General features: G+C 51.9%; 2 protein-coding genes across 11 annotated transcripts in view; both read left to right on the top strand.

Annotated features, from left to right (window-relative positions):
- Positions 1-8,271, top strand: part of ASIC1 (acid sensing ion channel subunit 1) — a 46,202-nt gene extending 37,931 nt beyond the window's left edge. For 3 of the 5 annotated variants that reach the window (XM_073882007.1, XM_025882680.2, XM_025882679.2), the window contains 9 exons: positions 2,357-2,507; positions 3,135-3,262; positions 3,545-3,695; positions 4,080-4,136; positions 4,575-4,728; positions 5,166-5,257; positions 5,762-5,841; positions 5,930-6,034; positions 6,217-8,161. In XM_073882007.1, the coding sequence (XP_073738108.1) occupies positions 2,357-2,507; positions 3,135-3,262; positions 3,545-3,695; positions 4,080-4,136; positions 4,575-4,728; positions 5,166-5,257; positions 5,762-5,841; positions 5,930-6,034; positions 6,217-6,321 (1,023 nt within the window). In that variant the 3' untranslated portion in view covers positions 6,322-8,161. Of the gene's footprint in view, positions 1-202; positions 1,751-2,356; positions 2,508-3,134; positions 3,263-3,544; positions 3,696-4,079; positions 4,137-4,574; positions 4,729-5,165; positions 5,258-5,761; positions 5,842-5,929; positions 6,035-6,216 lie in introns of those variants that run through there. The other 2 variants (XM_073882006.1, XM_073882008.1) reach the window with 2 other exon arrangements.
- An 891-nt stretch (positions 8,272-9,162) lies between these two features.
- SMARCD1 (SWI/SNF related BAF chromatin remodeling complex subunit D1) lies at positions 9,163-21,350 on the top strand. Of its 6 annotated transcripts, XR_003210333.2 has the most exons (15): positions 9,163-9,468; positions 10,132-10,319; positions 10,605-10,647; positions 10,742-10,864; positions 11,333-11,455; positions 12,486-12,602; positions 13,883-13,984; positions 14,279-14,440; positions 14,537-14,634; positions 16,238-16,373; positions 17,861-17,983; positions 19,197-19,229; positions 19,344-19,445; positions 19,572-20,204; positions 20,698-21,350. XR_003210333.2 is itself a non-coding variant. In XM_025882681.2 (14 exons), the coding sequence occupies exons 1-14, from the start codon at positions 9,292-9,294 to the stop codon at positions 19,623-19,625; spliced, it is 1,581 nt and encodes a 526-aa protein (XP_025738466.1). In that variant the 5' UTR covers positions 9,163-9,291; the 3' UTR covers positions 19,626-21,350. The 6 variants fall into 6 exon arrangements, 5 of the variants coding, with proteins under 5 accessions (XP_025738466.1, XP_025738467.1, XP_073738114.1 ...); XM_025882681.2 differs by having other exon boundaries at positions 19,572-21,350; XM_025882682.2 differs by lacking the exon at positions 19,197-19,229 and having other exon boundaries at positions 19,572-21,350.
- Positions 21,351-21,357: the final 7 nt, after the last annotated feature.

Here is a 21,357-nt window from a genome sequence, read left to right as displayed (position 1 = left end):
CAGCATCTCCAGCCCTTCCCCAGACCTCCCTGTGATCCAGAAGAGCCTAGGACCTTACTCTGTCTTTGAGGTCAACCTTTGATCTGATGGTGGGGACCCACACCTGGCCTTAACAATTTTGACTATGACCCCTGGACTGGAGCTGGGGCAGGTGTCACCTGGTCTCCGGAGGTGCAGGAGAAGGGTGTGGAAGGGAGGGGGAGGGTGAGGACAGTCCCCGACTCCACCCCACCACGCCCCTTCTCAGTAGTGACCACAGCAGGGACTTGAGTGCATCCTCACTTGGTCTTTCAGTGCTCCTCCTACAGTGTGTGTGTGTGTGTGTGTGTGTGTGTGTGTGTGTGTGTGTCCGTCTGTCTGTCTCTCTGAGGGAGAATAACAAGTCTTCCTCTAAATCTTCCCCTCCCTGCAGCTCTAGGTGATCAGGGATCCTCTTCCCTGGGGAAGCCCTCGATGGGGAGTCAGCCTCCTGCTTGCCCTCCCACTCTGGAGTCTAGGGTCTTCCTTGCTGAGAGACCAAGTGGCACCCCATCCCCTCCCCAGTTCAGCTTCCAGTTCTGTCTGGCCTGACTCTTCTACCCCCTCCAGGTGCCAGATGCCAGGCCTTCTTTTCCCACACACCTACCCGCCCCCATCCCCCACTTCCGCCCTGGCGCAGGAGCAGGTGGGTGTCATCATATAAGTGCGTTGTGGACCAACTGCAGACAGGGATCTGGAGGTTTGGGCCACTGGACCTCAGGCAGGCCAGGAAATAGAGGAACATGGGATAAAATGAAGGAGTCAACCTGGCTTCCTCTGGACCTAAGGGTAGAGCAGACACTTCTCGCATAGAACCACCAGGTGGCAGCAGCAGTCCGCAGGTCCGCAGCACAGCTCAGCCCTAGCAAGGCTGTCGTTTTCAGCCACCCTGGAGTCCCTCACGCCCCCAGATGGAGGGTAGGCATGGGTGTGTGTCTGGAGCCTGTGACAGAATGCCACAAAACCTCATAGCGGGCTGGGGGGTTAGGAGTCGTGGGAGTTCCCTCTCTACCTCATCTGTGGACTTTGCCTTTTCTTTTCTGGATGGGGGTGGAGGTTGTTCTAGGAAGGGAGAAGGGGACTAGTACCCCCCACACCACTGACCGCTCTGGTCTGGCCTGACGCTGTCTCTCTTTCTCTGGGCTATGTCTGTCCCTTACCTTCTGACTCACTTCGTGGACTTTGTCACCATGAGGCTGTAGGAAAAGCACACTCACCCCATGTGTGGGAACCTGGAAACATTCCAAGAAACTGTGGGGAGAGGGCTGTAAAGAATTGGTTCGCTCTTCCCTCTGTGGCTGTGTCATCAGAGCCGTGATAAGGGCTGTTCCGAGGCCTGGAGTGGGAAGACTGCCCCCAGGGCAGAGAGCTCCTCTGAGGTCCTCTTGGTTCTGCACAAGCATTGCTAAGTGTTCCTTGCCCTGGAGGCTCAGGACCAAATCCAGTACCAAAGCTGGGCTTGGGTGAGCATGGTCCTTGCGATGGCAACTGGGTCTGCTCTCAGGTTCTGGTGATGACAGGACAATGATAGACACAAGGGGCTAATGGCTGGAGAAAACGAAAACGCTTAGCTTGGTTTGGGGGAAGGACCTTGGGGAGAGCAGAATTTCAGATGCCCAGGGCAAAATCCAGGAGAAGAGAAGATCTCAGGAGGCCCTGGGAGCTTGGGCCTGAAGAGAAGGTCCCAAGGAGGGACCGGGAGTATGGCAGTGACGGGATCCTGGTGATGGAGGTGTGTATGTCAGGGTCCCAGCAGGAAGAAGACTGCCACTCAGATAGTTTAATTGAAAAGACTCGAACAAGGGGACTGTTTATAGAGTTGTGGGCAGAGTGAAGGAAACTCTGCCTGAAGGGGCCTGAGGCACCTGGTGATAGTGGGAAATTGTCACCAACAGGCTAAAGGGGCACAGGGGAACAGCAGTGCTTTGCAGGGAGCCCTCCTGGCAGGATCTATAGTCTCAGAGGATCGAAACCACTGCCAGAGCATTCTCAGAGGGGTGAGGGGTGGGGAAGGATTCACACCCTGATCGAGAGCTCCCTCCTTCTGCCCTCTGATCCCTCACTGATAGCTTGCATTGGCCAACCCAACCCAAAGCCTGTCCAAGTGGCAGAAGAACACGGGCAGTGCACCCCACAGAGATCAGCTTTCCCGGGGCCCGTATCAGGGCAAAGAAGGGCAGAGAATGAACGGGAGGGAGGACAAATGGAGAATGGGCTGCACAGAAGGGACTGTTCCTGAAGCGTGTTGAGATTCCAGCAGCGGAGGGGTCTGGGGACAGCCCTTGGTAAGTAGGGGGTGCTGGCAGGACTCTCAGGCTCTTCACTCTGCCCTCGCCAGGTCTTCACACGGTATGGCAAGTGCTACACATTCAACTCGGGCCGAGATGGGCGTCCACGACTGAAGACCATGAAGGGTGGGACTGGCAATGGGCTGGAGATCATGCTGGACATCCAGCAGGACGAGTACCTGCCTGTATGGGGAGAGACTGGTATGTCACTTCTCTCAGGGGCCCCTTCCCATGGCCCTAGCCATCAGCTTCCACCAGGGGACTCCTGAGATCCACTGTGGGACCTGAGGCAGGACTCGGGCTCTCCTCCCTTCCTCCCAGCATCTTGCCATCTCCATCTCCGACTCTACCTGCCTGCCACCCTCACAGTTCTCTAGCTCTCCCTTCCTGGCTCAGTTACTCTCCAAGGTAACCAGCCATCCCTTTCCATCAGTGGTCGTCGCTCTCTCTATAAATAACTCCCTCTCTTCTTGGGCTGCCTGCCGTCAGTCTGGTCTCAGGGGACCTTGGGGCTGAGAGAGCTAGGGAGAAGGGAGACAAGGAGGGAGAGAAATAGAGAGTGTCTGGGAAAGAATTTGAAACACCAAGATGCATAGCCGAAGCCAGGTAAGAAAAGTATGTAGGATGCAAGGTTCATCAGGGCAGCATGGAGCTAGCAAACCCGAAAGGAGGCTGGGGATGGGCCAGGGCCCCTATAGATTAACGCCTCCCCCAGTGTCCCAGTGTGCACTGTGCTTATCCCTAGGAGAGGAAGCATGGCCCCAGCTCTGAAGGAGGTTAGGGAGTCAGAAGCCCTCCCAATACACCCCCTGCCCCTCATTCCCATAGATGAGACGTCCTTCGAAGCGGGCATCAAAGTGCAGATCCACAGTCAGGATGAACCTCCCTTCATCGACCAGCTGGGCTTTGGTGTGGCCCCGGGGTTCCAGACCTTTGTGTCCTGCCAGGAGCAGCGGGTGAGAGGGCCACAAGAGGCTGGTCCCAGGGTGGGGTGTTGAGGGATCGAGATGGAGTGGTGGGTAATCAATACAGGAGGGACGGGTGAGCTAGGGCCTGGGTACCGATCTGACGATTGAGCAGCATGAATGAACAGGAGTGCTGTATAAACTCTGAGACCCTCACAGTCTGCGGAGGGACAGGGAGCAGGACTCCCGAGTTCTGCGTCTTATCAGAGAAGTCCATCGAGGTGACTCGGGGAGAAGTCCCCACACCCCCCAGCTCCCCGGCTCTCCCAGCAGCTCATCTACCTGCCCCCGCCCTGGGGCACCTGCAAAGCTGTTACCATGGACTCGGATTTCTTCGACTCCTACAGCATTACTGCCTGCCGCATCGACTGTGAGACACGCTACCTGGTGGAGAACTGTAACTGTCGCATGGTGCACATGCCAGGTCAGGCCCCAAAGCTCCAAACACGATCTTGGGGCCCCTCAGCCTGCACTGCACTGCCCCTCACCAGCTCCCCACGCATATCAACCTCCTGCCAACACGGAAGCAAGATTAAATGCCTTCTCCCCAGCCCAGTTCTAACCCCATCCCATACTCCTAAAACTCTTGTCCCTCTCACCTCAATTCCTGCCTGTACCCACAGAAACGTGCGGGAAGGGGTCTAGGAGGGATGGACTGTGGGGTGGGTCACCTGCAGAACACACTGGGGGCTAGCTAGTCCTGCCCTCCAGCCCACTCCCATCTTCCAGTTTCTAGACTCTTGGTACCACCATCATCACAAGACCCTTTAATCTCCATCCTGTACCACTGTCTTTTCTCCTCTGTTAGGGGATGCCCCATACTGCACTCCAGAACAGTACAAGGAGTGTGCGGATCCTGCTCTGGGTGAGCACCCCTGTCTCGGGGCAGTCTGGGGGAAGGAAGGAGCCACATGCATAGGGGTTTCAGACCAAGTTCCTAGAAGCTTCAAATAACTCCTGGATCAGGCTTCACTTGAACTCTCTTGTGTCTGACTTTAGCAAAGCTGGGAATAGCATCTCTAAAGGCCCCTCTGAAAAATCAGCAGGAGTACCTGGGAGGGGCCCTCCCCCTCTCTCATCAGCATCTCGGCTGCTTGACCCCCGAGGGCCCTGAGGCAATGAGATACAGGACTGAGAAATACCCATGGGGAGCACAAGGTGGGCACAGGGCTGAGGTGAACGACAGGTCAGAAAAAGAGAAAGGGGCCCAGGCTTCCTTTGGACAGGGCCAGAATGTTCATGTTAGGAAGGTGCTGGCCGAAGGGCACCACTCAGCTGGTGCCTCTCGCCTGGTCGGGCACAGACTTCCTGGTGGAGAAGGACCAGGAGTACTGTGTGTGTGAAATGCCCTGCAACCTAACCCGCTACGGCAAGGAGCTGTCCATGGTCAAGATCCCCAGCAAAGCATCAGCCAAGTACCTGGCCAAGAAGTTCAACAAGTCTGAGCAGTACATAGGGTAAGGGCTCTGATTGTGCAGGGCAGGGCCCTTGGGCTGGGACTGTAAAGGGTATGAGTGGGCTTTGAGGGGCCGGCAGACAGGAGGAGATGAAGATGACAAGGGGAAGACAACCAAAGAGACGGGTGGGCATGGAGGGCAGATCAAGTTGGAACAAGCAAAGCAAGCACTTCTCTTTCCTCATCGCTTCATTCTGTATCTTCATTTTCACTGCTATAACTGGGATCACTCCACGCCTGCCAGTGTGCAGAGCGTCTTTTTGTTTTTGCCATCACATTTGATCCTCACGACAATTCTACAAGGCCGGTACCCCCATCAACATCTCATTTTATGGATGCGGAGACAGATTCAGAGAGGGTAACTTGCTAAGGTCACCTAGCCAGTGAGGGACAGAGATGTGACCTGAACCTAGGTCTCCTCCCCCAACCCCTTTGCAGGGAGAACATCCTGGTGCTGGACATTTTCTTTGAAGTCCTCAACTATGAGACTATTGAGCAGAAGAAGGCCTATGAAATTGCAGGGCTCCTGGGTGAGCTGCTCATGGCACTGTCCCCTTCCCATGCCATGGGCATGGTGCAACACCCTACCACCCAAAGCAGGCTGCCCACCTCTGTCCCACAAGTTCCTTCCTCCCCTGCCATCCCCCCGACCCCCCACCCAGGGCCTTTCCCCAAACACTGTTGTCTTGGTATGTAGTGGGAGGAGGGGACTGAACCTTCTCTTAGGGCAAAGTGGAAGAGACAGGCCTGTGGGCATGAATGGGGGACTATTTCATAAGCCTTTGAAAATTTACCCAGAGAATGAGTGTTGGGGTATTTTATGTTTTCTGAATAATATCTGTTCACTTTAGGAAAGTAGAAAAATGCAGAAAAACATAGAGAAGAATGTAAGAACCCTACCAGAATTGCTTTGTGCTCCTTCTGTACAAAGGCTGTCGATCTTTTTGCAAATACGACTTGCCTGCCCCTGTCCCAGTGAGCTCTGCTGCTTCCAGGTGTCCTGACACCACTGACCTCCCCGTGCCCCCCTGCAGGTGACATTGGGGGCCAGATGGGGCTGTTCATTGGGGCCAGCATCCTCACGGTACTGGAGCTCTTTGACTACGCCTATGAGGTAAGCGGCGGTGGGGCGTTGGGGTGGGGTCACGGGCGGGGCGGGGTTCCAGCCCGCCCAACCACTCACCACCCCACCTCTGTCCCAGGTCATCAAGCACAAGCTGTGCAGAAGAGGAAAGTGCCAGAAGGAGGCCAAAAGGAGCAGTGCGGACAAGGGTGTGGCCCTTAGCCTGGATGACGTCAAAAGACATGTGAGGGAGCGAGAGAGGTGCCCTCCGGCCCCGCCCCTTCCCCCCCAGGCCCACCCCCCTCCCCCCCCCCCCCCCGCCCCCCCGCCTTACCACCTTTTCTCCTCTGCCTCTGACTCCCCCACACCCCAGGACCACCTGTGACCCTTCTGATAACCAGTCCCTGTCCTGTGCCGTTCCCCTAGAACCCGTGTGAGAGCCTCCGGGGCCACCCCGCCGGGATGACGTATGCTGCCAACATCCTACCTCACCATCCGGCCCGAGGCACTTTTGAGGACTTTACCTGCTGAGCCCCGCAGGCCACTGTACCAAAGGCCTAGGTGGGAAGGGCTAGGACAGCAAGGGGGCCCTCGGCCGTGCCCCCCCACATCTGCCCTGGGGACGCCCTCCCCCCTCCCAAGGTAGACCCCCACTCCTGGGCAGTCCTTCCCTCTTGTCTATGGTGAGGAAGGGATCTTGGCCACAGAGCCCTCTCCCTGCCTCTATCCCATTCTTTTTATTTTTACCAAAACTAATCTAAAACAACAACAACAACAACAAACTAAACTTAACTAAAAAGAGAGAATGGGGCAGGTGACCTCAGGCCGCCCCTCTCTGCTCCATGCTGCCTCCCCCAGCTCCCAGCCTGAATTCTGTCTGTCTGGCTGTCTGTCATCTGAGTGTCCACCTACATTCTGCTGCCACCAGTCACCAAAGCCCCTCCCAGTGGGGGGTGGAGGGGATCCTTGGGGTCTGGAATTTGGCCCCAAACCAGAGAATGTACCTTGAAGGGGAGGGCTAGTGGGGGGGGGCTTCCCCAGCCTTAAGAGACCCTCTCAGCCCAGTGACCCCCCCCACCCCAAGTCTCCAGGCAGGAACGAAGACCCTAGTCCCCATCCCCACCCCCTTACATGTGAAGTCTCCAGGGAGTTGGGGGTGGGGTATCCCTTGAAGAAGTGGATGATGGGGAGAAGATGTGGCCCTGGTGCTGTAGGCCACATCCTGATACCCATAAGTTGCCCCCCACCCCAGAACGGCTGGAGAGAAATCCCAAGAGGTAGCACTCCTCTACCATCCCATGAAAGATCCAGCTGGTTGGCTCCCAGCTCAGGGAGAGGGGCACTGGTGCCTAACCTCACTGGTCCCTCTCCCAGGGGCCCCTGCAGAGGGCCACATCCATAAATTTTCTTATGGAACTCTCCCAAGTCCTCTTCCCCAACTTCATTTGCTTCTCTCAACAACCTCATCTGCATTTTCTATTTCTATATGATACAGACTCTATATTGCTATTATCTCTGTATATACTTTCCCCGAGCTCTGTCTGTCTCGACCCCATCCCCTCTTGTCTCTAAGAACCATCCTCCCACCCAGAGTCCCCCTTTCTGTGTCCCCACTCCCTCCCTGGTCTCTGAATGCCTTCGCCTGTATAAAGGGTTGGACTCTCTCCCCTGCTGTCTGTACTGTGTACACACATCCCTCTGAGAAGCACAAGGAGACGACACGCGCATTGTAACCTTCGCACTGTCTCGGTGGCGACATAAAGGAAGCTGTGAATCACAAGCTCTGCCTCTTTCTGGCCTCACCCTCTCCCCCCAACCCCGGGCACCCTATGCCCTCCCTGTAGCCTTAACAATCCCTCCCCTGTTCCACCATCCCAATGCCCTTTGCCTGGCTGACTGTGGCCTCCCCAGGGAAGGGGCAGCTACAGACAGAGCCCCCACCCAGGGAATGGAGATCTGCTCTGCACACTAAGCCAAGGGTATCAGAGACAAGGGGAGCTGTGGATTGGTGACTCTTGTAGCTGGAGCAGTGGGGTGCTGACAAGCAGAAGTTGGGGTCCTCAGTCAGTGACCTTTCCTTTCTTCTGGGTGCCCAGCCTCCTTTCCTCACCTGATACCCAAGCCCACCACTTAGATTTTCTGGCGAGGTATGGTTTGGTAATGGGGAAAATACAGGACTAGAGAGGTAGTTGAAAGCTCTGCTGTTCTGTCCCTCCCTTCCTATCTTAATGAAAAATGAATGAGGTAGAGGGCCTACCATGCCCCCTCCCCCAGGCACTCCTCCTAGGCCAGAGCCCTACCCCTTCCCAAGTCTTCTCTACCCAACTGTCTCTTGGTCTCCAACCCCAGAACAGGACTTTGGCAGGTCACCTGTGCATTGGTCTGGAGCTGCAGAGTGAGGCTATGGGATTTTCGGGAACTCTTGGTTCCTAGAAGTTCCTTGGAGATCAGACCTCTCCAGAGGGAAGCAGGAGCAAGGCCCATGGGTGTGCACCGGATGGGGAACCGCAGGCAGGGCTATGGGTGACGCATGCCTCTGGTCTAATAAACTGGGTTTCAACTATCTCTTCAGTGTCGTTCTTCTCTTAATTGAATAGTACTGAGGCCTTACCAAGAAGTGCCTAGAGCTGAGCTTAGCTTGGGGCCAAACAATCAGGGAGAAGTAAGAAGACTTGAGCCTCCTGGGATGGGGCCGACTGACCATCACACCAGGAATGGTTTCAATCACTGGCCAGGAAAAAAGGGCGAGGTGAAAGGCAACAAAAGTCCCAAAGAGAAGTCCTAGCACAAAAGGATTCTTTAGAGGGGGGCAGGGTCAAAATCCAAAAACAAAATCTGGAAGCAGGTTAAGTTTTAAAGGTCAGCGACAAAGTTGGTTTCAAATTGCGGTGTGAGGCAGTTACTGAGGTACTGTATCTGTGGAATGAGCCCTGGGCTATGAGCTAGAAGATCTGGATTCTGGGCTTTGGCTTTACGGCTAACTTGTTGGTCGATCTTTGCCAAGTCATTCACTAAGATCAGCTTTCCGGTTTGTAAAATGGAATAAACAGTGCATTCTCCTCTTCAGCCCAGGCTTACAGCAGTAAGAGAAGGTAACGAAAAACAAAGCGCTTTGGAAAGTTAAATCTCCTGCGCCTGCACGAAGCAGTTACTCCCATCACCCCCGTCATCAGAGCACTGAGGCTGAGGTGTGGTCCCCCTTTCCAGGGCCTCGTCTTCCTCCCGTCGGCCTGGGGGCGCCCGCTCACAGGGCCTCTCTATCCCGGAATTCTTCTCTATGGTCTTCCCTGCCGGAGCGCGAACGCGGGAGGGAGTGGTCAGCACGCCTTTTCCGCTAGTCGCCCCCCTCTAGCCCACAGTCTCGCTGCCCCGAGCCTCCCGTGCCGGCCGGCCGGCCGGGCGGACAAGCGGGCGTGCGGGGGGCGCGCGGGGGGCGCGCGGGGGGCGGGGGGAGTTCCGGTTCCGGTTCTTTGTGCAGCTGCAGCAGCGGCTCGGGGGAAGATGGCGGCCCGGGCGGGTTTCCAGTCTGTGGCTCCGAGCGGCGGCGCCGGAGCCTCAGGAGGGGCGGGCGCGGCAGCTGCCCTGGGTCCGGGTGGGACTCCGGGACCTCCTGTGCGAATGGGCCCGGCGCCGGGTCAAGGGCTGTACCGCTCCCCGATGCCCGGAGCGGCCTATCCGGTGAGTGGGGCAGGAGGAGGGGCGCGCGGGCTGGGGGCGGGGCCGAGCGGGGGCCTGGGACTGACAGGGGTGGGGGAGAAGTAGGAGGGACTCTCCTGGGAGGGATTCGGGCCCTGAGTAGGGGTGAGGGGAGGCAGTGCGGAGGAAGATAAGGGAGGCGGTTAGCATCCCCACCTGCTCCTGGGAGCATTGTTTCCGTTGGGGAGTCAGGGTACAGAAACAGCGTGGTTGAAGTGGGGCCAAAGGTGGGCATGTGAGGACTGGAGTGCAAAAGGGCTAAGGCAGTTCCAGTGCCCGGAGGAACACAGAAAGTGTAGCAAGCAAATTGAGGTCAGCTTCTAAGGAGACGATAGCTGGCAGTACCATCTGAGTAAATGTGGGACTTAGAGAAGATGCCCAGTGTCTCAGATACAAAATAAACTGGGGAGCATTTGAGTATAATCTGGGTATGTCTTAGCTTTGGGGCTATATTTCCCTGTGGAATTGTACCTGGAGTACAGGAAGCTCCAGTTATTTGGATTTCGGAGACAGAGGGCTCTCCTCCCATTGTGCTCCACCCCACCCCCAGCCTTGTTCATTCAAAGAACTTTGGCCATCTCCCGCTTTTTCTTGGTGGGGTTTGTAGGGAAGCCATGACATCTCTGGGTCCTCTCCTCTCTATAGAGACCAGGTATGCTGCCAGGCAGCCGAATGACACCTCAGGGACCTTCCATGGGACCCCCTGGCTATGGGGGGAACCCTTCAGTCCGACCTGGCCTGGCCCAGTCAGGGATGGACCAGTCCCGCAAGAGACCTGCACCTCAGCAGATACAGCAGGTCCAGCAGCAGGCGGTCCAAAATCGAAATCACAAGTAAGATGACTCTGGGGCGAGGGAGGGAGGGAAGGAGGGAGGAAGCCCGTGAGGACACAGGTGATGGGAGAGACTGAACCCAGAAGTGGTGGTGCTATGTCAGCAAATGGGTGCTCATTCTTCAGAATGCCTCACATGGGTGGGGGTGGGGATGGGCGGAGTGTCTTTGATTTGAGAGATGCTTTGCAGTCCCTTCATTTTCCTGTAAACGGAGGTGCTGACCAGTCTGTCTTCATGTTCTGGCTAGTTCTGTCCCAACCTGATAACAGTATTTATTCCAAACAGTGCAAAGAAAAAGAAGATGGCTGACAAAATTCTACCTCAAAGGGTGAGTCCAGGCTGTAGGTCTTCTTGAGGATGTGCTGAGTTTGAAAATAGAAATGGTCAGCTCTAGATCCCAATGATATCTTTCTGTTCCTAAGATTCGTGAACTGGTGCCAGAATCCCAGGCCTATATGGATCTCTTGGCTTTTGAAAGGAAGCTGGACCAGACTATCATGAGGAAACGGCTAGATATCCAGGAGGCCTTGAAACGTCCCATCAAGGTAATGCAGGAGAGTGCTAGGCAGAGAGCCAAAGGAGAGGACTCAGGAACCTTCACTGGGCTTAGGATGAGAAATCAAAGGCATAGCACAGCTCTCCTTGGCATTTAAATTACATCTCCCTTCCGCCTACAAACTGAGAATTACATTAGAACTGAACAGCAAAGGGGGAGGGGCTTTTGCTATCTCTTGCACCAGAAATATACCCTGTCCGTGTTTTTGCCATAACTGCTCTGCTACCTTGGGAACCTGGCACCTTGCATGACTTTGTCTGTTTGGCATCCTCGTGTATGCACTTGCACTCAGGCCAGGGGCCTGTATTCTTCTAGATGGAATCTGTATCCACCCACCCCAGGGAATGGGTAGATAGTAAGCCAGTCTATTAGGAGTAATTTGGGGGTTTGGGGAGAACTTGTCTTCAATATTAAACCACTGACCCCCCACCATCAATCCTGTTTCTGCCTTCCTCAGCAAAAACGGAAGCTGCGAATTTTCATTTCTAACACTTTCAATCCGGCTAAGTCAGATGCCGAGGATGGGGAAGGGACGGTGGCTTCCTGGGAGCTTCGGGTAGAAGGACGGCTCCTGGAGGATGTGAGTTCAAAGTCCACTGTGGTTGACGTGTAGGGTGGGAGCTGCTGGGAGCAAGCAATGTTGTCTGGTTGGCAGGAAGCCTGATCGGTGCTCACAGCTCCTGTTGGGAACAGCAGGGAGAGGGTCACTGTGTTCCCTGCACTAAAAGACAATGGTTCTTTGTGTCTGGCTCCCACAGCTTGGCCTTCGCTGTGGTATCATATCAAGAACCTTATTGTTCTGGGATTTGATTTGTTGTTTACCTCCCTTCTGATGGTGCTGGCCATTGGACTTAGCGTCTGCAGATTATTCAGTTTTTGGTTTTTGTTTCTTAAAAATCAAGTGAGTTTGCACTTAGCACTTGAAGACATGCTTTTCCCTCTGAGTCCTTGGGGTCCTTGATTCCCACTGCGGTATCGCCACCTTCCCAGCTTGCATTGGAGACCTCTCACGGTTGAAGAGGGATAGTTTTCTTTGCTTCATGGGGAGCATCAGCTGACAGGTATTAGCCCCCAAACTTCCTACCCCAGAAGCTCACCTTTAATTCCTTACACTCTCTATTTTTAGCTGTTCATAAGCAAGCTAATTTGAATGCATTTTTGCAGGAGAACCAGGGCTCCATGTCAGAGCTTCCTTCTCTATATAGGTCCAGTCCATCTGCTGGTGGTGTCATTCCATCCAAATAAAGCTGTTTTTGTTCTGGCTGCTTACTGCCTGTGATTCATTTCCCCTCTAGAGTGAGACTTTTCTCTGTTCAGACTCGCTTTGTTATGGGCAATGGTTTGGCTTAACTTGCCTCATTTCCCTTAGGGAAATGAGGTAGGTAAGTCAGTGACCCTGTACATGTTATTGGCTGCTGCTTCAGGGTTCTGTGGCTACCCTGATGGGTTTAATACCCCCAGACACCGACCTTGTCATCTTCTGAGAGAGATTCAGAAGACAGTTTTGAGTTTTTTTCCCATTGCTGTTGTGGGTTCCTCTTTAATGGGATTTTGTCTTGAGGAATTTCTTCTGGTCTTTTCTAACATGATCTCTCCCCTCTCTCCTCTAGTCAGCTTTGTCCAAATATGATGCCACCAAACAAAAGAGGAAATTCTCTTCCTTTTTTAAGTCCTTGGTGATCGAACTGGACAAAGACCTGTATGGGCCAGACAACCATCTGGTAGAAGTGAGTAGTTCTGTCCTCTGGTTTTTGACTCCATGACTGGAGGATGATGGACTTGGGAGCCCAACTTTAATGTTTAGGGAGAGGGGGAGGTATAAAGGGTTACCCCCCGGTATAAAGTACTGCCCTTGCAGTTTGCACGTTGACCTCCAGGTGGCACTAGCTGTTTAGTTCTGGTACTGTTTGAACCCAAGAGCTCTTGCAGTCTGACTTGTCCCACCTTTTTAATGTTACTATCCTGGGTGCTGCCTCAAGGGAAATTCTAATGGAGGCCTCTTATACATTCCAGGTCATCTCTGCATCTTGCTTATTAATAATGGTAAGATGTAGTTATCCACACCCTACTCAGTTTTTCCTGATAGCAGGTGCTGTAATTGAGGTGGTTAACTAATAGGGTTCTAGTCCTTGCAAGGTTACCTCTATAGATAGATCGGGGACTTCCTTTTGGCTCCTGTTCTGTTTAGATTCACATCTCACATCATCAGAAATCCTTTGTTAAAAGGCTGGTTACACAGTGTTCTGAAGACCATATTAGTGACAGTGTTCTTTGGGGTACAGACAAAACAGAATGAGACAGTCCAGCTCCCTGAGGGAAACTTAACCTGCTCCTTTCTTTGCCAGTGTAGCTGCAGCCCCTTAACCTCAACCACTAAGAGATATGGAAAGGTCTTTACCATCTAATAAGGGAAATAAGTCATAGAATCAATAGAAGTTTGTAAATATATTTAACTTGACTTTATAGCAGTAGAGTATAGTGGCTAAGAAAGTGGGCTTTAGAATCAGACAAGCCAGACCTCAAATCACAGCGCTACCACCTAGTGGTTGTTTGACCTTAGACAAGTTACTCTGCTCTTCTAAGCATTAGTTTGCTCTTCTGTAAAATAAGTTTAATTGTGTGTATCTTATGTGGAAGTTGTGGGAATTAAATGAGATAATCCCAGGTAAAGGTCTTAGAAGACTCTTGAACATAGTAAGTATTCAAGAAATGATGGCCACGTTTTTTTTTTACTGTGCACATAACGTATTATCCATTTGGTGGATAAAGTTACCGCTGAAAATTTAGACTAATTTAAATGTGACCCTAGACAGAATCAAAGGTTAATCTGTTTATGTACAGACAGTAATCCTAGACCTTTATGCAGTGTTTAGAAATGTCTCATGCTATTGCTCTTTCCCAATAGCCTCAGTAATCGAAGTTGAATATTTAGTCATTACAGACGCTCTTCCCTCCCACCCCAGCTCTTCCTCTGGGAGAGCACCCCCTGACATCTTCCTCTCTGTAGTGGCACAGGACCGCCACTACCCAGGAGACGGACGGCTTCCAGGTGAAGCGGCCAGGAGATGTGAATGTACGGTGTACTGTCCTCCTGATGCTGGACTACCAGGTATTCTGGGGTGACGTCAGGGGACCTAGCTTTCACAGCCACCTCCCATCAGCAGCCTGATACTCAGAGGTTTAAGTGTAGTTGCGGGTGATTTGTCACCAGACGATAAACTCCCTAAATATAAGCAGAGGGGCTTAGTCACCTCTAAGTTCCTTCTAGTGTTTTTTGGCCCCAGAGAAAGCACTACATTAATGCTTGTTGAATGGCTTGAATGTGTGGCCACGCTAAAGCACCCCAAAATGCATATAGACCCAGCTCACTAGCTTCATCCCTGTCCTCTTTGGTTCTCTGCAGCCTCCCCAGTTTAAATTAGACCCTCGCCTGGCTCGGCTCCTGGGCATCCACACCCAGACCCGTCCAGTGATCATCCAAGCACTGTGGCAATATATTAAGACACATAAGCTCCAGGACCCTCACGAGCGGGAGTTTGTCATCTGTGACAAGTACCTCCAGCAGGTAAGAGAAGGACCCGTTCGTTTGCCAGAGTCCAGTGGAGCACTAGGTGTGCCCAAAATGCCCACTTCTTAGCTGCCTTTTTCCTCTTTCACACAGATCTTCGAGTCTCAACGTATGAAGTTTTCAGAGATCCCTCAACGGCTGCATGCCTTGCTTATGCCACCAGAGCCCATCATCATTAATCATGTCATCAGGTGAGCGCGCGTCGGAGAGGCGGCAGTGTGCTGCAGTGGGCCGACACCGACTTTCACCAACCAGTTATCCGATTTTCAGGAAGCAGGTTGTCAAATAGCAGTGATGTAAATTCTTTAAATTCACAGTTTAGTGAAAAGGAGGGTAACATACACCCCCAAACTCATTATTTCTTAATTGTTTTATTACATCTTACTAGTATTTCTGTTTGTGAGGTTACTTACGTCTGCTGCGTATGTATAGTGGAAATAGCAGTCCGTTTCTCCTGCTGTCCAAGAGTAGAGAGTTCCTGTGAAGACTTTCTCGCAAGCTAAAGTGGCATAAAGCAACAAAGCAATTACCTTTAATTTACGTGGAAACATTTTTGAGCGTCCCAGACCCCCAAAAGGACCTCTTTCGCACAAAATAAATAGAAACAAAGTCCATGTGCTCACAGACACAAGTCACAGCCCTGGCGGCTTGCTGCTGAGATGATGGCTGTGGTTCTCCCAGAGAAGCTGCTCGGGGTGCGCCCCTTGCTGCTCGGGGTGCGTGCTGCCTCTGGGATGCTGCTGCAACACCAGTGCTGAGCGCTGGTTTTGCTTCTCGCCTGTTCTTGTAAACAGGAAGATCCTCCTCGGAAAAACTTACATAGGTCTTTCAGAAAAGTAAAGTGGTATAATGTGTTATGACGTGTTACTGAACATCTCATCACAGCTCCGTGATCAGTGACATAACATTGGCAGCTTGAACCCAGCCACGTTGGGAATATTTAAACCACAGAAATCAGCAAATGCTCCAAATTGGCTTTTTTTTCCCTCCTCTTTTGGAGAATCAGTTGTTAGACGTTTACCAGCCCATCATGGACGGGCTCCCATCTCTTTTGTGGATGTTAAAACATCCAGCCTGAGACTCCACAGTTCCATTATCTCCTTTCACTGTTCCATTCAGAAGATGGATGGGCAAGGCGTCTTACTGGATATGGAGTGAAGGAATGCCCTTCCCCCTCCTCAGAGCAGCAGGTGGCTGGCTACAGTCTCTTTGCCTTCTTTCCCTTACTCCGTGTTAATTCCAATAAGGCTTTCCTTCCTTTATGTCCTGAACTGTCACTCAGCCAACAGTAACTCCTATGATTTATATGTTGGATTGTTAATAACTGATCTGCCCTGTGCTTAAAGTTAAGCCACTTTTTACTCTTTTTTTGTATGGTGTGTGTTTTATTTGAATTTATTTTCAGGGTCAATTTTAGTTTAACAGGGAGAAAGGTATATAAGATACTACAGTGGTAGTTTTCCTTTGGGGAGGGAGAGAAACTTCATTTTCACTGGATATCTTTTGGACCATTTGAATTTTTATCACTGATTTAAAAAAACACAGTAGCTTTGTTGGGGTTTATATACAGTAGGTCACACACACTTGAAGTATAGTTTGAGACTTTGTCAAATGTAACACCACGTAGCTACCATCAGAAGGAACGTACAGGAAGTTTCTGTTATATGCAGAAGTTCTCTTGTGCCTTTTTGCAATTGACCCCTTACCTTCATTCTTGGGCCTTCTTCTGGATCCTTGTGTAAATAGGGCTTAGGGGACAAGCCCTTTACCAGGCCCTTTTGGTTTCCTCCCCAGTGTTGACCCAAATGATCAGAAAAAGACCGCTTGTTATGACATCGATGTGGAAGTGGATGATACTTTGAAGACCCAGATGAATTCTTTCCTGCTGTCGACTGCCAGCCAGCAGGAGATTGCTACTCTAGACAACAAGGTAGGGGGCCCTGCCTTGGTTAGCTTGGGTGCCACCAGCCCTCTGCCACAGCTCATAGGCTGTCTTTTGATTCTCGACATACCTAGTATATGCCAGCACAGGTGCCAGTTGGAGCTGGATGCTAGGATTCTGGCCATAACTTTGAAGAGCTTGGAGCCTTAGTTTTTGAACTATGAAATAGAGACTATTACTTTTTTTTAAGGTTGTTGTGAGGATTCAATGAGACGATGTATGTAAAGACACGGTATCTGGCACATGAAAACAATAACTGCTGCTATTTCTGCTGTTATCTTGGTTAGGCATAGTCCACGCAGGTAAAGCCAGAAAATGCTCGAAGGAACGCAAAGAACAGGGAGGCTTTCCTGGAAGAGTTGGTGCCCCAACTAAATCTTGAAGGACAAAGTGAGAGTAATGAAAGAGGAGAAGGGGTAGTGCTTAGGGGTGTGGGAGGCAGAGGACATTGCAAAAAGAGAGAACAGGGTATGTAAAAATGAGAGAAGTATGTTCAAGAAGTACAAGCCGTTTAATGTGCTAGATCTATTTCAGGGTGCCAGGGATGGGAAGTTTCGGGAAATGAAACTAGACAGGGAAGCAGGAGCCTAACCATGAAGAAGCTTTGATACAGGGAAACTGGTTTCTATTTCGTCCCGAAGACTGGAGGCAGTGATGCTGTTTGCATTTAGAATGATCCCTGGCAGGAAAGTGAGTTCTAAGAGGGGCGGATTTGGAGGCCAGAAGCCCAGATAGGAGGTCAGTGCAGTAACGCACGGGAGACGTGTGGAGGCCTAAACCTGTGGTACTGACGGTAAGGATGAAAAGAAGTAGATCTGAGAGGTGTCAAAGTGGAACTGAAGAGATTTGGATGGCTGGGAGCCGCTTGAGGGAGAAGGGGGCATTATGACTCCCAGGGTTTTAGCTTGGATGCATGGTAGTATTCATCCAGATTGGCAACAGGAGAACAGAAGTGAGTATTGGGGGAAAGGTAGTGAATTTCGTTTTGGAGAGTTTCAGATGCCCTGAGATGTCCAAACAGATGGAGTGGTTGGAGTTTAGAAAATGGACTGGTCTGAAGACTGAGGACTCACGAACCTGTCAGTGAAGGAAGTTGCCAGGACGAGTATGGTTGATGAGGGGAGGGCAGGAACAGACCTCCGGAGCACAGGTTTTGAGCCAGCAGTCTGTACCACTGCTCCCACCTCAGAGTGTTTTTGCACCTATTTGTGCTGTGGATTATTTGCCATGCGGCTTCCCCCGTGGTGGACGTTGTAGAGACCAGAAGGAAAACTTCGGCCATGTGGGGTGTGTGACACTGTGCCATACCTGCTGAAAGAATGCCGAGCGCTGGGCAGCACGAGTTGGGGCTCGGTGCAGTACTCCGGGCCTCAGTTGGGAGTGGCACGCACTGTCTGCCTTGGGAGTGGCACGCACTGTCTGCCGTGTAACTTTGCATTTCCCAGTCTGAAATGTTGGGAGGTCCTTCCTTTCAGATTCATGAGACAATAGAAACTATCAATCAGCTGAAGACCCAGCGGGAGTTCATGCTGAGCTTCGCCAGAGACCCTCAGGGTTTCATCAATGATTGGCTACAGTCCCAGTGCCGGGACCTCAAGGTAAAGAACTAGGAAAGGTGCATAGGGCCTTAGGTCAGTGAGGCACACTTTTGCTTTGTTTCTGTAGCATCTGGTAGAAGAGCCAGAAGGGGAAGTGAAGGACCAGATTTTCTTTAGCCTGCTCTCGAGTCGGTTTTCTAATGAGTCGGGATATGAGGTGGAGCCATCAGTGTTTATCCAGTCCTTACTGTGAGGTGTCACCGTGTACCATATGGTAGGGGATATGGAGTGCAAACCTGAATCTCTGCTTTCAGAGCAACCTGCATTCTGTTTGGAGAAACTAGGCTAATAGGATTTATGCATTTATTTATTTATTTAAAATGTGAAGATCTAATTGATCTTATTCAAATGATTCATGAATTAGGCAACATCCCTTCCAGTAAATAGGCCCTCTGAGGAGTTGTACAGAATGGAAGGTTTTGATAGACAGGCGTGGGGGGAGGAGCAAGGAAGTTATTAGCAGAAGCAAAGAAAGGATTGTTTCAGACCAGGTTATTTTCTTTTGGGGGGAAGGGAACCGACTGATCCGATACAAAAAAGTTGTAAACCACGTATGTCATGATGGGAACTCACCACTACCACTGCGATAATTCAGAGGAGAAGGGAGGTAGGTGAGGCTGGGATAGCTGGGGAACGCCCCATGGTGAAGGTGGGATCTGAGGTGTTTCTCAGAGAGGGGAGCACCACAAGCTCAGGCAAGGAAGGGGGGGTGAGCATTGAACGAGTGAAATGTGCCCGCAGTTTCCTCCTTTCCCGTGAAAGGTGACTCTGACTAATTACAGAGGCCGAGCAGAAGAGCGAGGGATGAGGGGTGCCAGAAAGGGTCCCTGAAAAAAGCAATAGACTTATTGATAGCAAGGGATGACTTCGGTCGTTGTATTAGTAGTTTGCGAGGGCTGCCATAGTAAAGTCCACAAACTGAGTGCCTTAAACAAAAATTTATTTTTATCTGGAGGCTGGCATTCTGAAATCAGTGTTGGCAGGGTTGGCTGCTTCTGAGGGCTGTGAGGGAGAATCTGTTCCAGGCGCTCCCCTAGCTTGTGGTAGCCTCAGGCATTCCTTGGTTTGCAGATGGTGTTCTCCAAGTGTCTTCACATCGTCTTCCCTCTGTGCATGTCTGTCTCTGTGTCCAAGTTCCCCCTTTTTATAAGGATACCAGTCATGTTGGATTAGGCCCACCCTAATGACCTCATCTTAACTTGATCATCTGCAGAGACCCTATTTCCAAATAAGGTCACATTCACAGGTACTGGGGGGTTAGGATTTTTGACATCTTTTGGGGGGATACAATTCAGTCCATAACAGGTGTGAAGGAGGGAGACAAGTTTATTCTCTCTCTTCCCCCTCCCATATCCCCCAGACCATGACTGATGTGGTGGGTAACCCAGAGGAAGAGCGCCGAGCTGAGTTTTACTTCCAGCCTTGGGCTCAGGAGGCTGTGTGCCGATACTTCTACTCCAAGGTAGGAGCCTGGGCCTGGGAAACTGACAAAAAGCAAGGGGTCTGAACCCCACATGGGGGTCAGCGGTATGAGGTGCCAGCTTCTGGTTTGTCTCATCTTCTGCTCCCTCCACTATTTTCTCACTAGGTGCAGCAGAGACGACAAGAATTAGAGCAAGCCTTGGGAATCCGAAATACATAGGGCCTCTCCCACAGCCCTGATTTGGCTGCACCGATTCGTATTTGGGCCCTGTGCTGCCTGCCTCATAGCACCTGCCTTGGTCTTGCTTGGGGCCTTCCAGGGGATGCTGTTGGTTCAAGGACAACACCAGAATGAAGAGGGTCTCACATTTCTGTCTCACAGGACACCTGTCACTCTCTTCTCCCACCCCATCCCTTCCTGTCCCCCAGCTTCCCTTTGCCCCACAAAGTTCCCATGTGCCTCTACCCTCCCCTGGTCTACATAGGACCTCTAGATAGTATTAGAGAGAGAACCTGTAGTGGTAATCAGTGCATTGAATGGATTGGGCCTAAGGCCAGGTGGTCTTCAAGGGGACCGGCTACACTGAACCTGCCCTTCAGAGACCCAGGAGTTGGGAACTTTAGCCCCTTCTCTGAGACTCAGGCCTGGGGGCACTCTATAAGCTAGTTGATCTTGGCTCTCCGGATAACAGAATCCAATTTCCTTCCTTCCCTCCACAGGTTTGGAGCACACTCTCCCTTTACTTGTTGCCCTCTAGCACTAAAGGAACCCTGGTTCTTGGGCCCCACTGAGCCCCAGGTCAGTCCGCAGCCCTCTGGATTGGCCTGCTGTCTCAGTGCTTCTCTTACTCCCTCGTAGGGGGTCCACATCAGTATTGGAGTTTAACTAGTGCTCCCTCCCAGCACACTCCCTGTAGCTGCTGTCTTTGGGATCCCCTGCTCTCAAGCTGTCCTAATGCAGGGCATTTGGGTGGGGGAATCTTGCCTTTCTCTGTCAGAGCCCCAGGGATCTAACCTGGGGTATTGTCATTGCCAGCAGAGGCCGTTCCTACCTGCTGTTGCTTGGAGGTGTGACTCATTTATTCACTCCACCCTGCCTCCCCTATCCCTTCATGGAGAAACAGGCCTGAAATCAAACGGGTAAAAGCCCTGGGCCATCCCTGTCTTCCTGTCCCTTGTCTGCCCAGTTGACACCCACTGGTGACTTCTAGGGCACTGAGGAGTGAAAGCGCCTAGGGCTGGCGAATAGCTCTGAGTTGGGTTTGTGACTCTTCCCTCTCCCTGCCTCACAGGATTGTGACTCCCCAAGCCCCTGCCCTCAAAGCTTCAGACCCCTCAGGTAGCAGCAGGACCTTGTGATCTTGGCCCCTTGGAACTGAGATGGTTTTGCATCTTTCCAGGAGAGCCTCAGATTCTTCTTCCAGGTTGTATCACCCCAAGTTAGCATATCCCAGGCTCGCAGACTCAACATAGCAGGGTGGGAGACAGCTGGGCACAGAGGGGGAATTCCGTTCAGCCTGGGCTCTAAACCCACAGAACTGACAAAAGCCCCTGCTTCCCCACCCCCTCCTCAGGCTCCTGCGAGCACATCCTCCAGCCCCATATCCCTGCCTCTTCCACACCGGGGACAGAATTTTCTCCCCATCTTCCCCTTCCTCCCATTATCCCATCCCTCCCTTAAAAGGTTCTCCCCACAGACACTGGACAACCTCTGTCCTTGGGGCTGGAACCATGAGAAGGAAGTTCAGCACTCCTACACAGTGTCCCTGTTCAAGATAACTGTTTTTATTAACTGAATTATTATGTTTTTTTCATGGACCAAAATTTTTTTTGTACTGTCCCCTTACCGACGTCACCCAGTTTTAATAAAAGAATCTTCTGAAGGATGGGTCCCCCTACCTATTGAGGGAGAGCTCTTCCCTGAGCTCTTTCTCTGATACCATTAGCCATGC

The sequence above is a fragment of the Callorhinus ursinus genome, unplaced genomic scaffold (genome assembly GCF_003265705.2).
Source record: "Callorhinus ursinus isolate GAN/ISIS: 27379988/994484 unplaced genomic scaffold, GSC_fseal_2.0 scaffold44, whole genome shotgun sequence".
NCBI lineage: Eukaryota > Metazoa > Chordata > Mammalia > Carnivora > Otariidae > Callorhinus > Callorhinus ursinus.
The sequence above is the reverse complement of the archived record's forward strand: the minus strand, read 5'-3'. Positions and strand labels throughout refer to the sequence as shown.

Bases quoted from the DNA above. Each gene is read 5' to 3' on its own strand.
- SMARCD1 (XM_025882681.2), top strand. From the start codon at position 9,292: ATGGCGGCCCGGGCGGGTTTCCAGTCTGTGGCTCCGAGCGGCGGCGCC. The intron at 10,648-10,741 runs GTGAGTCCAGGC...TCTGTTCCTAAG, and splicing joins ACAAAATTCTACCTCAAAGG to ATTCGTGAACTGGTGCCAGA. The intron at 14,635-16,237 runs GTGAGCGCGCGT...TTTCCTCCCCAG, and splicing joins ATCATTAATCATGTCATCAG to TGTTGACCCAAATGATCAGA.